Source organism: Lygodium microphyllum, unplaced genomic scaffold, assembly GCF_053477565.2.
Source record: "Lygodium microphyllum isolate KBCC unplaced genomic scaffold, Lygodium_microphyllum_v1.1.10 scaffold_44, whole genome shotgun sequence".
Taxonomy (NCBI): domain Eukaryota; kingdom Viridiplantae; phylum Streptophyta; class Polypodiopsida; order Schizaeales; family Lygodiaceae; genus Lygodium; species Lygodium microphyllum.
Window position 1 is genome coordinate 1,168,142 of NW_028229527.1, and position 17,033 is coordinate 1,185,174.

At 38.7% G+C, this 17,033-nt stretch overlaps 1 protein-coding gene across 1 annotated transcript; it reads left to right on the top strand.

Annotated features, from left to right (window-relative positions):
* The first annotated feature begins 1,495 nt into the window (after positions 1–1,495).
* LOC148008939 (uncharacterized) lies at positions 1,496–3,878 on the top strand. The gene has a single exon (XM_087673895.1). The coding sequence runs from the start codon at positions 2,011–2,013 to the stop codon at positions 3,703–3,705; it is 1,695 nt and encodes a 564-aa protein (XP_087530021.1). The 5' UTR covers positions 1,496–2,010; the 3' UTR covers positions 3,706–3,878.
* Positions 3,879–17,033: the final 13,155 nt, after the last annotated feature.

Here is a 17,033-nt window from a genome sequence, read left to right on the forward strand (position 1 = left end):
ATAATCGATATTGCTTAATTGCATATGCCAAACATAGAACCAAAATAAGATACCTTTTGTTAAAAGGAATCCTCCATCCCCATTTTCATGAATATGTAATGGAAAATGCCACATGAAAGTGTGAAAAATATGATAAATGGATGTGATTCCTTCACAGAATCTTGGCATGAAGGCATTCTTAGTACTTCCACACACACACACAGACACACACACACACACACACACACACACACTCTCTCTCTCTCTCTCTTAAAGCTTTTGTTCTATTTAATTTTATTTATATTTTTGGTTTTTTGTTACTTCTCTCTCTACTATTTATTTAGGTCTCTCTCTCTTTCTCTCTCCACACGCACGCACACACACACACACATAAGGGGGAAAACGCTTTTGGGGGTGGGCCACATGGTCACAATAACAAAATGTAATGTATATGTGTGGGTACCTTACATCCAACAACACTACTATAATGTGAAGTGTCGCTTAGGGTGCAAAGCGCACTCCATTTTTGTGATGTCACACTTTGCGTGGCCTAGGTGCAAAGTCCTTAAATACATAAATTCTTATGCGTAACACAAACGTGTGCATGAGGATGCAAAGCACCCCTCCTAGAGCAAAGCACCAAGAGAACATTGATGCAAAGCACTAATAGAATTTAGGTGTGGAACACCTAGTATACTTTATCACACAGGTTCGTGAGCAATGGTGTGATGCTTATCTTTGGATGTGTTTCTATAGTAAATAATAAAATGTATGAAGCTATTGTCTTAAATAGATATTTGTTTTTAAAATTCTTATGTAAAGAATATGTATACTTGATGCAAAGCTTTCTTGATTGGAATTAGTGCCAAAAACAAAACATTACACATAGGGTCTCCTTTAATGTCCTTTGTTCTTTGCCCTAAGAAATCAAGGCACACATGTTTAGGAGTTGTTTAAAACTTGGTGGATAACATGTGATTTAGTGTGCAGCCACAACAATAACATAGGATGCCAATGTGTGGAGTATGTACGCCTAACAATGGACCTGTCTCCACCAGGCCCAAGGTTTGCAACCAGTTTGGGCACTAGTGGGAAGCCCATGAAGACTAGCTCACATGTGACCAAAATTTTAAAGGAATAATTTATGGTTAGGAGAGCGTGAAATGCTGCCTTGGCCAATGAAAAGCCTTGCACGTGTGAAATTGGAAGCAGACCTTTTTGGACAATGCTTTCCCCTGGGTTTGTAGTTTGCAATCTGGTTCCAAACCCCAAAACATGGAAACTTGCAAATTCATAAACGGGTTGTGAGCCTGGTGGCAAACTCTAGGCTAGTGGAGATAGGCTCAATACTCTTGCTTTGTGAAACATGGCTTGTGACTATGAAGAGCACTCCATTTTCATGGTAACGTGCGGACCAAGCTCTATGAGTCTTTAGGGTAAAAGGAAAGGATTGGAAGGACTCTAAGGTTGCAAAAGTTCCTTATAGGCTTAAGAGAGGGGAATTAGAGGCAAATTTTCAGGCAATGGCAAGGTGCCACGTGGGCCAACAAGGTATGGCCTCTATCCATTGCAACCCACAAGCAGAGTCTCGCTGATATCAGAAACCAGAAATTAACCTATTCTTCACAGAAAGTTCATACACTGTGTAAGACATGTCTGAAGAGCTCTTCTAGCATTGCTGGTGGGGCTTTCTCTCTCCTCTTGTGTTTGCAGTAGTTAACTCCTTTATGATCGCCTTGGGATACAGTACAGTGAGATGCGAGCAGAGTTCTGTGCTGGTTGACCCATTGTTCACAGAACGTTCATACTCTATGCAAGACTTTGTGTGAAGAGCTTTGGCATCGTGGATTGGGCTCTCACTCCCTCTCCTCTTATAGTTGCGCTGATTAACTCATTTATGAGCTCCTCGTGAATGCAGTACAGTGAGAAGCAAACAGAGAACTGTGCTAGCTGCCCAGTGAGGCTCAACATTTGCACTAGATAATGGCCATCTGAGGGCTGGTCATACTCGTGAATACCAAACCTTTGTTGATGCATGGATTCCTCTACTGCCGGTCAGGCAGCATGCTCTGTGCTTCATACCCTTGCTCTGACAATGTAGCAAGTGAGTGCATAAGGATACTCTCCCAGGCAGAAATGGGAATGGTTGCTTCCCCATTCTACACTCTTGAGTCCCAGGTAAACAAAATAAGCAGAAAGCATTCCAACTGTGAAATTGGCACACCACCAGCACAGCCTCAGCAGAATGGAAGAGCTGGGTCAAGGAAGGCTTCGCATCACAGAAGGGTAAGAGCATCATCTTGTGTTCTTCGGCAAGCGCAACAGGGTTCTTTGGAGTTGGCAATAAATAAGTTGCCTGGTGGTGTTTACCTCAGTCCTAGAAACTCCATGACCTCTTTGGAGGTGCTGAAGGGTCCAGCTGAACAGGGCCTGGCATCTGAGCTGACTAGGTTACTAGTCTCTGAGGCTATGAAGCGAGAGGGTGATGATTACGCATCTGTCAGATCAACTCAGGGAACCCAAAGTGTTTATGGGCAGGATGCTGTTGATGCTCCAACTGACACAACAGAACTACTCAAAGGCTCTGGTGATGCAACTCATGATGCTCAATCTGGGAGAAAAGACAGTCAAGCTGATAGTGGTTTGTATGATGATACTGATCAGTATATGGCTGAGCAAGCTATATTGAACAAACCATCACCTTCACTAAATCAGACAAAAAAGCTTGAACAAAGGCAGGGATCTCGACCTTCCCTACGAGACAATGCAGGATACAAGCTTGCACCTGGCTTATCGCCATCCGAGAGCATGCACAGAAAGCGGGCCATTAGCGATCCTATACTCACCTGTGGATTCAGCACAAAAACTCATGATGCTGTGCTGTTTCTGGAACACCTTGGAGCTGACTATGTCAAAGTGCTTAGCAAAGAACCTGCGTTTGCAACATTTGATCTGGCAGTCTTTAGGAGACTGATAAGTGTGTTATACTGCCATGGTCTGGAGAGGAAAGACCTTGGAAAAATAATCAATCTGTGCCCTCAGGTTCTCCATTTGGATCCAGAAACAGATTTTAAGCACCTTCAGAAGTTTCTCTTTACTGAAGTGGGGCTCCCTCCAGAAGATTTCTGTAAAGTTGTCAAGAGATGTCCACGCATCCTAGCTTGCAGTGTGAACAAGCAGCTACGCCCGGCCTTGAATTTTCTTTGCCTTTTTGGGTTCACCAGAATTGGTCAAGTGATCTCAATCAACCCTGCACTTCTTCTTTGTAGTGTGTCAAAGAGGTTGATTCCCCACTTGATTTTTTTGGAAGAGTTAGGATTCTCATATGAAGCAGCAGTCATCATGGTTCTCCGGTTTCCTGCCATGTTCAGATATAGTGCCAAAGAAAATCTTCAACCCAAGTTTGATTATCTTGTCAATGAGATGGGGAGAAACCCTTGTGAACTAATTACTTTTCCACAATATTTTGGATTCAATCTAGAGAGCAGGATTAAACAGCGTCATCGGTGGGCTGTTCAGCACAAGGTTCACATGCCTCTGTCACATCTGTTAAAGCTCCCAGAGGACAAGTTAAAATCCATGGTGCATACCTTAAATCAGGGTACTTTCAAGGATGAACTTTCCATGCATCCCACAATTGATGTGCCATATCATGATTGTGCTCTTGAGCGTTTGACAAGCATCCATTCCTGCAACACTGAAACACCATTGCTAGTGGGTGCTTAGATTTGTTGAAGGGGTTGTGATATATATTTGAATGGAGTTCTTTGCCATGTAATTTGTATATATCCATTTTTCACTGGATCTGCTGGTTAAGGTATCTTATGTTTATTGGTATCATATTATTTCATCATCTTGAGGCTTTTATTGTTTCATAAGTAATGACATTGTGCCTTCCTTGTTGTTTGTTATTAATGTCATACCCTGTTCAATTTTGATTTATCTGTGGAGTTTCTTAAAGAGGTCAGTAGCCTTGTTTCATTTTTCTGGGTGTTGTTTCTTTTTGAACAACTGAAACACACATGTGAACCTAGCCAACTGGTTCACAGAAATCTCCCTAACTTGATTGCAGAAATCTCACAAGTTTTTCAAGTGCCTCAGCTAGTGTAAGGGTGATGCCTCATATGCTTTGAAGAACCAATTGATTTAGTGTTTCGCCAAAGTTAGTGTTTTATCAGGATATTCTTCTTGTTAGGCTCACTGCTAAACTCTTTTTGTGCAAAATTTTGCCCTTGCTTATGTACTATATTTCTATCAATATATTGTACTCTTCTGGCTGCACCATTGTAGCTGGGTGGTACATTTTCAGTAGGCGGTGTTGATCATCAAAGAAGATCTATTGTGCACCAGTCCATGTACTCAACCCCAAGTAAGATGATTTTTTCTTGGTTTTTAATGCAACTGGCATTATCTACCGGGAGCTCTTTGATTCTTTCAACGGGTGTATAGTTTACACCTCCAGCTGTTTTATCATTTGTGATCACTGATTATATGTGAAGTGTAAGCTGATGCTTCTCTTTTCCTATGATATCATGAGGATAAAACAGGTAAAGTTTGCAGCTATTTGTCAGTAAGACAACTCTTCTTTATGCCTGAGATGTATGTGAATCACGCCGATCATGGTATCTTCTTGCAGCAAATTATATGAAGGCTTGGGGAATTAACTGTCCAAGAACGCACCTGTCAAACTGTTAAGAAATTTTACCGGTTACAACTCGCAGGTTATATTGGAGTGTGAGAATGCTGAGAGTGGTAGGTGCAAGAACATCTACCCTCGGCATTAGAGGGATGATGTTCTACAGATTTTCTAATGATGGGCTAGTTGTATGACGGGACAAGATGTTGATTAGAAGGTTTTTGTCAAAATAACAAGTATGCTTTGGTACCGTGTTAGAATCTGTGACGATGCAGAGAGACAATAGGGTTTGCAGGGAGAAACACACTGTGTACGGCAAACACCACCGAGAGAGAAAAACTCAGAAACACAAGAGAATAAGATGATGAAGCATTGAATCATGCTATGTGAAGAAAAGCTGATACAGCAGAGGTGAAGCTCAAAAGATAATTGCATTGTCATGTCTAAAGATCATTGCATTGTCATGTCTGAATCAGGTGGCAGTACTTGTGAAGAATGTGCTTTATGTTGTGAGCGGAACGCATTCCTTTGGGCAGTGGGCTATCATAGTTACCAGGAACGGGAACGGGAACGGGAATGGGAATGGTAGCCCCTGGAACATGGGTAACACCCAAACTTAAGGAACGGGAACAATGCACGCACACACCCACACACACAATCAACACTTAGAATCTAGAGATATGAAGAATTGAAACACATAGAAATGACTTCAGTAATTTGATCATAAATTCATTGATTAGCCATATGGCATGTACATATAATTTATAAATTGACCTATTAATATTATTTTTCAATATCAATCATAATTCGTAAAATTAGAGATATAATAATAAACAATATTAAAGATTAAAAACATTGTAATAAGCAATGGATTGTCACATTGTAATCAACAATGTTGCATAAGTCCAACAAGTGTGCATTGCAAAGCCACAAAATATGCACTAAACTTTAAAGTTTAAAGATCCAAGTTACAAGAGCTTCTAGTTCTAAATCAATACTTTAAAGTTTGAAGAGGCTAGTTGCTAAGTGCTCTCCTTCATGGAAGATGGTTCCCTTGCGCTTGAATGCTTATCCTGATGAAAAACATCTTGGACATCACCATCACCATCACCATCATATGTATCTCTTGTTGTGAAAGGAACAAGATGGTCACATTTATATGTAATCATCAGTACTTGTACACTGAGTTTTGTAAAAGAAGTGATAGAACTTTTCAAATGCTCGAAAAAACGATATGTATATAACTTTCTTATGCTTGGTCAATTGCACTATTGCAAAGGTGCAATTAGGGAGCTATTTCCTAGTAATGAGTATGAAAATTGGATTGGTATTGCCTCTATTATTGCTGTGTATGTAATGCATATATCTATGAAAGAGATTTTTGGGGTGAGGTAAATCACACCAACTAAATGGTTGATTCTATCATGCACATGTTGAGGTTTGCAGATGGTATGGATCCATGCATTGGGAAGATCTATGAAGGTATGGATTGCATGATTGAGAAGTTGGAGAGTTTGGAACCAAATATAGACGGGTATGAGTAGATCAAGAAGTTATACATTAGAGGATGGAATGACTCTCCTATGCATGCTGTAGCATATGTGCTTGATCATGAGTTCCAAGGGAAGATGTAATAAAGAGACCTTGAGGTAGTTAAGGCTTAGAACACATTGTTAGCAAGGCTTTATCCTAGCCGTGAAATGGAACGCAAAATTAAAAATCAACTCTTTGTGTATCGGTAGACAACAGAAATGTTTGGTACAGAGGATACACTAAAGGACATGATAAATATTGGGGCTGCTTTATGGTGGGAGGACTACAAGGCGAAAGGTCCAAATTTGTAGAGTTTGACTATTTATACTCTTAGCCAAACGATTAACTCTTCTTGTTTAGAGCAACTATGGAGCTATTCAATCATATTCACTCAAAGAAGAAAAAATTATATTGATACAATGAAGACGAATGAGCTAGTTTATGTAAGCTTCAATCTTCACTTACTAGCTTCTAAATCAATTGTAAATGTTAATTCTTTTATATGATGGAAAAAAGATGACGACGACAATGATGATAGTGATGGCCAGGATGTTGTTCAGCAAGATCAGCATTCAGGCACAACAGAACCATCTTTCATAAATGAGAGCACTTAGTGGCTACTCTCTTGGAACTTTAGAGCATTGACTTGGAACTAGGAGCTCTTGTAACTTGGATCTTTAGACTATAAAATTTAGTGCATATTTTGTGGCTTTGCAATGCCCACTTGTTGGGTGAACTTATGCAACATTGTTAATTACAATGCGATAACCCACTACTAATTACGATATTTTGAATCTTTATTATTGTTGATTATTATGTCTCTAATTTCACGAATTATGGTTGATATCAAAAAAGGATATTAATAGGTCAATTTATAAATTATGTGTACATGCCATATGGCTAGTTAATGATTTTGTGATTAAATTAGTAAAGTCATTTCTATGTGTTTAATTTCTTCATACCTCTAGATTCTAAGTGTTGATTGTGTGTGTGTGTATACTTTGGGCGTTCCTCTCGTTTTGCGGGGTCCCCTTCTTGTTCCTGGTGGTAACTATGGTCTTGTCCTCTAGTGCATCATGTGTACTAAACATCCCTAATGTCTACTAATACATAGAGAGTTTTTTTTAAAATTTTACATTGCATTTCACTGCTAGGATAAATCCTTGCAAGTAACGTGTTCCAAGCCTTGACTATCTCAAGATTTCTTTCTTGCATCTTCCCTTGAAACTCATGATCAAGCACATATGCTACATCATGTATAGGAGAGTCATACTCATTCCATTTGCTGATGCATAACTCCTTGATCTGCTCATACCTGTCTACATTTGGTTCCAAACTGTTTAACTTCTTAATCATGCGATTCATACCATAGATCTTCCTTGTGTATGGATCCATGCCATTTGCAAGTCTCATGTGTATGATAGGATTAACCATTTGGTTGGTGCGATTCATCTCATCCCAAAAATCTCTATCACAGACATGTGCATTACATAGCACGGCATTAGTAGTGGTAGCCCCAGTCCAATTTTCATACTCGTCACTAGCAAATAGCTCCTAATTGCACCTTTGCAATAATGCAATTGACCAATAATAAAAAAGTTATATACAAATCGTGTTTTCAAGCGTTTGAGAAGTTCTTTGTTACTTCTCTTGTGAAACTTAGTATGCAAGTATTGATGATTACATATGAATTTGACAATCTTGTTGCCTTTTGCAACAAGAGATACAATCCATGGCAAGTCCCCAATATCCTTCAACAAGTTTTTCAAGCAATGTGCCATGCATGGAATGAAGGTGATATGTGGATACATTGCCATTAAAATGCTTCATGCTGCTCTGTTTGTAGGTTCACCATTAACCACAAATTGCAATACATTTTTTGCCCCAACAGCTTGCACTGCCTTGCACCACTCGGATGCCAATACATCTGCACTCTTTCTAGTTTCTGAAGTATCATGATTACCAATGAGGTTTACTTCCCCACGAGAATATGCAACAACACCATGTATGGATCTATGGCACGTGTCAATTCATCCATTTACTATCAATGTCACTCCATTTCTTGCCCATTGATTGTAAATATTTGCTGTTGCAATCTCTATGGTTGCTTTCTCCTTTTGAAGCAATATAGTCCTAATAGTTTTTGAGGAAGGGGGACTTATATGTGGGTCCATACTCTGCAATCTTTGTCACCATATTGAAAAAATAAGGTGACTTGACTGATTTGAATGCAAAGTGGTCATGGTAGAAAAAGTGTGCCACTAATTGCATCTGTTTTTTCTTTTTTATTTGACTCTACTACTATGTTTGGAGTCCTCTTGGCATGTGAATTTCCCATAGAAGTGGCTATGTAGTCAAGTCATTCCTATCTTTTCTCAACTAATACATTGATGTAAAAATGCACATCTTTCCCCTTGTCATGTAGAAGATGGGCTCTCACTTTATTAGCCCCACTAGTGCAAGCATAAGAGCAAAGAGTGCATTTCCAAGGGCAAGCCTCTCCACCTCTCAATGGCACCCTTGCATCTACCTCATCCCACCATGACCAAGTAGTGCTTCAACTTCATCCAATTGTTGACGAAGTACTTGGTGAGGATGATGAAGATCCCATAGATGTCAATGTTGCCATCTATATAAAAGTGACAAATAATTAGTAAAGTCTAATGAAATTGCAAACAATTGCATCCAAAATTTCAACATACATGTGTTTGCTAAAAATACCCAAATTTTGATGCTACTTCAACCTACATTCCTTTGACTGAAAGTGACCCAAAATTGGGGCATTCCAACTTGCATTCCTTGGCTAAAAATGCCCCAAATTTGGGGCATTCTAGCTTGCACTTCCTTGTTGAAAATGCCCCAAATTTTGGGGCATTTTCAACTCCCAAATTAAGAGCAATGACTGATTCAAAATGCCCCAAACCTGGGGGCTCTTTTAGATCCCATGATCTAAATGCCCCAAATTTGGGGACATTGCAACTACATTTGGGCCCCAATCCTTGTTGAGAAAGCCCCAAATTTTGGGGTTACAACTAATCCAAAATGCTGCAATTTGGGGGAGATTGTAGCTTGAATTGTAGATGCTTTAAATTGGGACAAATCCCTGTTGAATTAGCCCTAAATTGGGCCAAAGACTGATATGAAATACCTCAAATTTGAGGGCAATTTCATATCCTCAATGCCCCAGATTTGGGGGCAATTCAGGCCTCAATTTTAAATACTTCAAATTTGGGACAATCAAGAAATTTGGGATAATGGGGGCAATTTGAGGCAATCATCCAATGTGTGACATTGGGAGCGATTTGGGGCAATCAATAAGGGGACATTTTGGGTCCCAAATTGCTCCATATGTGCAAAATTTGTCCATAATACCCGAACATTGGTAAATTTACACAAATTTCTTAACCTTTAAATAAAATTGAAAGCGGTGTGCGTGGTTACTAGACATCTTGAAATTCAAAAAAGCTAAAATTGATTGTTGATGATGCACGAAGTCATGTGTGAACCTCCATTCCGCACGAGCTTGTGACAGCCCATGTGGCTTGACAAAGAGATGAGAGGAAGCAACTATGTACGAGAGGCGAATAGCCTGTAGGCGACGGTTAAGACCTACAAGACACTACACGTGCATTGTGGTCAGATGATGGATAGGAGATTGCGACGAGAGCGAGAGATCGACACAGGGTGGGAGATCGGCATAGGAAAATGATCGAGACCTGTAGCATGCTGCATGTGCAGCATGAATGTGTGGATAGATGATGGGCGAGAGACTGCATGCAAGAGATTGACACAAGGTGGGAGATTGGGATGAATGTACAATGGCAATGAAAATGTACGTTTTAACTTTTTTATAAAAATATATATATGCCACATTGGAACGGTTGTTCCAAACAGGGAACGGGCTAGAACGAGGCAATGAATGGACTGGAAGGTTTTGCCAGTGTTTCATAGGTTCAATCCTCTTGGAACGTGTTAATTCGTTCCTAAGTGCCAGAATGGATATTCCCTTTTTCTATGATACCAATGGTGAAAGACACACATGGAGAGAGCGAAATGCAATCCTCTAATGCTATCGGAGACAATAAAGATGATCACTGGTTGTCGAGGGAGCGAAGTGTAGTCCTCAGACACCGAGAGACGGGCCATGTTGCAACATGAAAATGCTAAGGTCTGTGGGAGCTATCAAAAGCAGGTAGAGTAGTCTAGATGTTGACACATAGGATGGATGATGACACAGGATGAGTAGTGTCCCTAGGTTGCAAACACAAATACTAAGGGTTGAAGAGGATGATGCCAAGGATGAGGGAGCTGACACCAAGATGAAGGAAGCTAATGCCAGGTAAGAGATGATGATGCCAAGCTGGGAGAAGCCCTCTGAATTGCCAAACACAAATTCTAGCATAATGCTAGATGTGAAAGAGGCGATGCGTGTTGGTGGAGATACTCTTGGAATGCAAAATGTATAACTAGAACATGTCGCCAAATGTGGGAGAGATGATGCCGAGATGGAGATGGTGGAAGGTGACCACAAATTGCGATGTCCTTTGATAGGGTTATGAGCTACAATGGTGAGCGATGATGAAAGTGTTGAAATACTAGAGTGGCAACATAGAGATGTGTGCACAAGAGGGAGGAGAGAGCTCAAGTACAAGAAGAAGATCTTGCTTAGTAAGCTGCTCAAGTACAACTAAAGTACACTCTCTAATCTACATTGAGAGTGACCTTTGGGTTGTTTATATAGCCACTAGAAGCTAGGGTTATTCCTCTAGTCCATTCACATCTCACCTTCACTCATGCACCCTTGCTTACACAGGATTTCCATGTTATACTTCTAACACCTCCCCTTAATGCCAAGGTGGCATTGGATTACATAGCATGCAAATGGTTCCCCCCCTCTTGCTCCCAATGAATCAATGGGATGGCTTTTATAAAGTAGGCCACAAGGATGCTTATGGAAAGATGATACAATAGATAATAAAAAAGTGTGTCATTAGGTGCTTTGGAGACATAGTCGGCCTCCAATTCTTTTGATACTTTAGGGGAGTTAGGACATTTACGTGATATTTCTTGTTTGCTTACATTTGTTGCACTTCATCTTGTTGGGATACTTTTTCTAGCAGTTGCTTACAATATGTCCCTTTTTATTGAAAAAAAAACATTTAGTAGTAATAGTATGGACGAAGAGTTGATCATGGATTGTTGAGGTAGATGCTTTGCTAGTGCTGCCTTTCTTTTGATTTCTTTTCTCTTCATCTAGACAAGACTGAAAGAAGCCTTCAAGTGTAGGATTTGCTACATTTGTTAGGGTAGTTTACAAGAGTTAAAAGTCTTTCCTTACAGCTTTTAAAAGTATGACAATGGCATCTTCTTTAGCAACTGGAGCTAGGATTGAAGCTAATTGGGTCATGAGTCCCTTCATGTGGGAAACAAATTTTTCCAAGTCTTTTTCTTGCTTGTATTCAAAGCTAAAGAACTCTATTTTGAGGAAGATTTTGGAGTTCTTTCCTATTGCACCATTTACTTTATCAAGCTCATCACACTTCTCCTTTGCAATTGCAAGTTGATCAATGTGGTAGATTAAGGATTCATGCAAGTGCAACATTAGTATGGCTTAGGTTCTTTCATCATCTTCATCATCTATAGGGTTGGATGGGTTAATGGCTTTGGTCCCTTTGATGAAGGGCTAGTAACCCCTCTCCATAATTTCATATTTCACCAATATCTCCCATGGGTGAAAGTCTCTCCCATTAAACTTGAAGATTTGAGGTTTTACATCAACATAGGCCACGATAGGAAGGTCTTACTGATTGCATAGGGAGATTCCAATGCTAATCCTTTACAAGGTGGGCAATAGAAGTAGAAGCAAATTGATATTTTAAACCAAGTAAATATCAAGCTAAAAGTAATTGATGTATAATCATACAAATAAGATAAGATGAAGAGATGAAAATGGTCTATGTGTTTTATATCTAACACATAGCCTTACAATGATCAAGTTAGAGATGATGAGAGTTAAGGACTTAGTGAATATGCTTAAGGTAACCTAATCTCCTCATGGTTAAGATTTAGCATAAAACATCTTTCACATACTAATTGGAAACAAGATTATGACTGAGAAATGTAGCATCAATGCTTCCAAGCACTCATCTCATAGCATATGCCTACAAGTTAGCTTTTGACTAAACTCAATGATGTCCACCAAGTGTGTTCAGACTTGAGATGGAGATTTTAGATCTGCAATTAGTGCTAGAGACAATTAATCAATGATTAGAATCACTATTAGAGTTGAAATAGTGATTGGGCTTAAGAAAACCCTAAAGCTTGCAATGAAGCTTTCATGGCTTCTAGGACCCATAGTTAGGGTTTTACTTTGTGTGAGTAGTAGAGAGGGAATTAGTCTAGACCCTTTTAAGGTTAGAAGGCCCACTTAGGGTGCTACTAAAACCCCATGAGAGTCAGCAGCATTGCAGTGCTTTTGTAGATCATCATGATAGGTCGTTGAACTCCATGCTACCCAGGCTGTGCCAATTCTTGGAATTTTTGCAATGCTAGGATGTAGACCATGCAATGTTGAGGTCTTGAGTGACAAAATGGTGCACCCTAAGCTGGGAAAGAGATCTCTAGAGGAACTCTGGTTGAAATGGCCTTCTTTTCCCTCACAAGGTCCTCCATTGAGTGCTAGTCTAGTTTTGGCTATGTCCATTTAGGTCAAGATGGAGTTAGAGGAAGCTTTTTGGATCGAAGATGACTCTGATACCATGTTGAAATATCAAAATGGTTGTAAGCATTGAAAAGAATGTGATAATGATAATACTTTGAACTTAATCAACTTGATTAATTATCACCGTGAAAATTAAGAGAGAGAGAGAGAGAGAGAGAGAGAGAGAGAGAGAGAGAGAGAGAGAGAGAGAGAGAGAGAGAGAGAGAGAGAGAGAGAGAGAGAGAGAGAGAGAGAGAGAGAGAGAGAGAGAGAGAGAGAGAGAGAGAGAGAGAGAGAGAGAGAGAGAGAGAGAGAGAGAGAGAGAGAGAGAGAGAGAGAGAGAGAGAGAGAGAGAGAGAGAGAGAGAGAGAGAGTCCACCATGTTGAGAGGGAAATTGGCCCCTCCCCCTTTATAGGAATTAATTAAAACCAAAACTACAGACACCAAGTGCCTCAACCATATACAAAAGATTGATTTGCTGCAATTCTAAAAATTAAAGTTTTGAAATTCTAATTTCTATAAACTTTGGGTGGGTAGCAAGTTGATTTTCTTCTTTAGTGCTTGGATTAGATCAAGATAAGTTGAGAGTGCTTTTTGGATGAGAGATAGATAGGAGAGTACAAAGCATGTGGCTAAAATATCAGCACGAGAGCTTATTCCAAATGAAGAGAGAGACCTCCAATATATAGTTGTGGGGCTTGAGTGCTCAAAAGTGAAAAAGTAGAGGTTATAAATGACAAGTGTGTATTGAAAACTAAAAGTGTAAAGACACTTGTCTCTTCAAAGTGACACATGTCCGATTTTAGAAGCCACATGTCTCTTTTCTATAGAAAGAAGCTTCCAAACCTTCTACTCTTAAAATCTCTCAAATGATTAAGAATTTGAGATATTTGTTGAAGAAAAAATTGTTCCTTGCAAAAATTTCCAACCCTTTGACGTGAACTGAATTTCCATTTGAGTAACTTAAATAAATAGTAACCTCCTAAATTTTAGGAATCACCAAATTTAGCTTTTGGAGAGCTTCATTATATAAATTCATTGGTTCATAGTTTATTTCTTTGATCACGAGCATCTGGTTTCACTTTTTAAAACCACTCATTATATGGATTTCTAGTCCATATGAGTATTTGAGTGTAAACGTCTGAGTTATTTGAGCTTTTTGATTAATCTATCTGCTTGACTAAACCTTTAACTCCTCTTGGGTATCTCGTCAATGATGACCTAAGTATAATTATAGGGTGTTCTAGCCATTGACCACCCTTAAATAGAAAGATGAATATTTAATCATATTTTGAAACACTTAAATAATACAATTCACCTTTCAAAGTACATGAGTATCAAATTAATTTGGAATAATTGAGCCAAGATGTCTTTATAACAATTGAATACAAAAGGTTTATTACATTCCTCCTCCTTGAGATCCGTCTTGTCCTCAAGACATTGCTTAAAGTATTTTTGATCCTATAGCTTCCTCATAAGCTGTAAGTATTTCTAGATTGTCTTTAAAATAATCTTTTGGCATCCATTTAGGATCTAAATGAGAGAATTTTTTTAATTTCAAAATAATTTTTCTAAAAATATTTCTTCCTTGCTTTTTGATAATATAAAAGACTATTTACTCTGGTTGAGGTATCTCCTCTTGTTCATCTACTTTAGGTGAAATCCTATTCTATTACATGTTCAATGGTAGAGGCTCTTCATAAGGCTTCAAAAGATGGATGTGAAAAGCATTGTGAATTCTTCAATGCTCTAGAAGTTGTAACCTGTAACAAATATCATTAATCTTTTCAGTGATTTAAAATGGCCCATAATTTCTTGTTGGAAGTGTAGCGACTTGGGACGAAGGCTTGATAAACCTTCTCAAATGAGCTTTGTCAAATTCTAGCCACATCCAATCTCCTTTTTGTAAAATCAAGTGCCTTCTATGATTATATGTTGCTTTCGTTTGTTTTTCTTGAGATCTTTGGATAGCTTATTTAACTTGGGCAAAAGCTGTATCCATATCATGCACGAATTTATCAGCATGAAATATCTCCTCCTTTGTTTTGAGAATAGTTAGTAAGAGTGGTTTTCCATATGATCTCAAATGGTGCTTTACTTGTTGTAGAAGTATGAACTGTGTTGTTATAAGCATATTCTACTACCAAAGATAAATACTTTTCCCATTGTTGGTTGGCCTCACTGCAATAGCACTTCAACATATCCAATGTTGTGAGATTGGCTATCTCACTTTGACCATCTGTTTGAGGATATAGGAAGAAGAAAAGTAAGCTTTATATCCAAAAGTTTAAAAAGAGCTCATAAAAAAAGTCTAGTGGTTTGTGGATCTCTATCACCCATAATACTTAAAGATTTATTGAATAAATATTCTAGCCATATATTGAGACTTGATTGTCATCTTGATTGGAATGAAATGAGCTTGTTTGCTAAACCTGTCAATAATAGTTCATATGCCATCATTGGTATTTGCTAATTTTGACAAGCCAAAAATAAAATCCATAGCAATGCTTTCCTAAGGTTGGCTTGGAATTGGTAATGGTTGTAAAAGCCTTGCAGGCTTTTACCAATCAAACTTAATCTTTTGGCACAAAGACATTCTTTGATAAATTGTTCAATGTCTCGTCAAAGATTGGCCAAAAGAAATACATTTCAAGTGCCTTGATTGTGGCCAAAATACCATGGTGAGCCATGTAAGGAGCCGCATGACATTCTTCTATTACTTTAGGCATGAAATCTTTAGTAATACATAACATATTCTCCATAAAAAGAAATCCATCTTTGATAACATAGGATTTTAACCTTTTACCAAGTTGTAAACTCTTCCATATGATTTTAAAATGATAATCAAAAGCATACATGTCCCTCATACTAGTGAAATTTGTATAATAAATCATGGACACTGCATGAATCTCAGGTCTTCTTGACAGGGTTTCAACTACCTTGTTTGCTTCCCATGAATATGCTGTATTTGAGAGTTAAATTGAGCTAAATAATTGGCCCATAGAATATAATTTTTAGAAATTTTTGGTTGGTTGAGAAGATGTCTCAAGATATTATGGTCTGTCTCGAGAAGATGTCTCAAGCTATCATGGTCTGTTGTCTTGATGAGAAATTCTCCACCTAAAAGATAGTGTCTCAAATCTTTTAAAGCTTGAATGATGACCATTAACTCCTTTTCATAGGTAGTAGCATTCTTTTTTTCATTTTGAAACCTTTTTTTTGCATAAGTAACTGCATACCCTTCTTGGTTTAAGACTATACCAATGCAATCTCTTGAAGCATCACATTCAACAAAGAAAGGCTTTGACAAATTAGATATAATCAAAACAGGTACCTTGCTGATATAGAACTTAAGAGCTTCAGAATCTTTCTTCTCTAGTTTGGTCCATCGGAATGCCACTGATTTCTTAGTTAAATCATACAAAGGTCCAACAACTAGTGCAAACCATTTAATGAATCTCATATATTAAGAGCATAATCCCAAGAAACTTTGAACTTCATGAACACTAGTCAATTCTGGTAATTCTACAATAGCCTTGACTTTTTTTGGATCCATCCAAATCCCATCTTTGGATACAATATGGTTAAAGTAGTGAATCTCTTCTAGAAAAAATTCATTCTTTTTTCCAATCACATAAAGTTTGTGTTTGCGGACTTCTTGAAACACTATTTTAAAGTGTTTCCTATTGTTGAGATATCGAGCTCCACTCGTGATACGCCAGGGTGACCGTTGTGTATTTATGTCACCGACTTGTCAGTTGTAGATGCGGTTGGTACACCGCCCATGAATAATAGCTAGACGACAGCTATCCTTATCTACTCTAGTTCGTGGCTCAGTTAGTATGCCACCTTAGTTAGTTGAGTTTGGTTTGAGACCCATATAGAGGGTTCTTCTATTTCTTTGTACTTGAGTTCTTTTGGCTTACACAACGAAGAAGAGGAAAACTGTTTTCAGCCTCCACCCTTGTGTGTCTTCCCCCATTGTGCAAGCAAGGAAGCTTCAAGCGAGACTCCTTCCTTCTCTCCCACAATCTTGACATGGTATCAGAGCCTTGTTCGTGGTAAGGAGCTCAAGAAAGCAAGCCAAGCTCGCGGTGTTCTGGTAAGAGGAGCAGTGTTGCTTTCATTTTCTATTTTGGGAGCAGATCTCTGCAGGTAGCACAACCGGAAATTGCAGGAGTGCA

Excerpts from the sequence above, each read along its gene's own strand:
- LOC148008939 (XM_087673895.1), top strand. The coding sequence starts at position 2,011 with ATGCATGGATTCCTCTACTGCCGGTCAGGCAGCATGCTCTGTGCTTCA.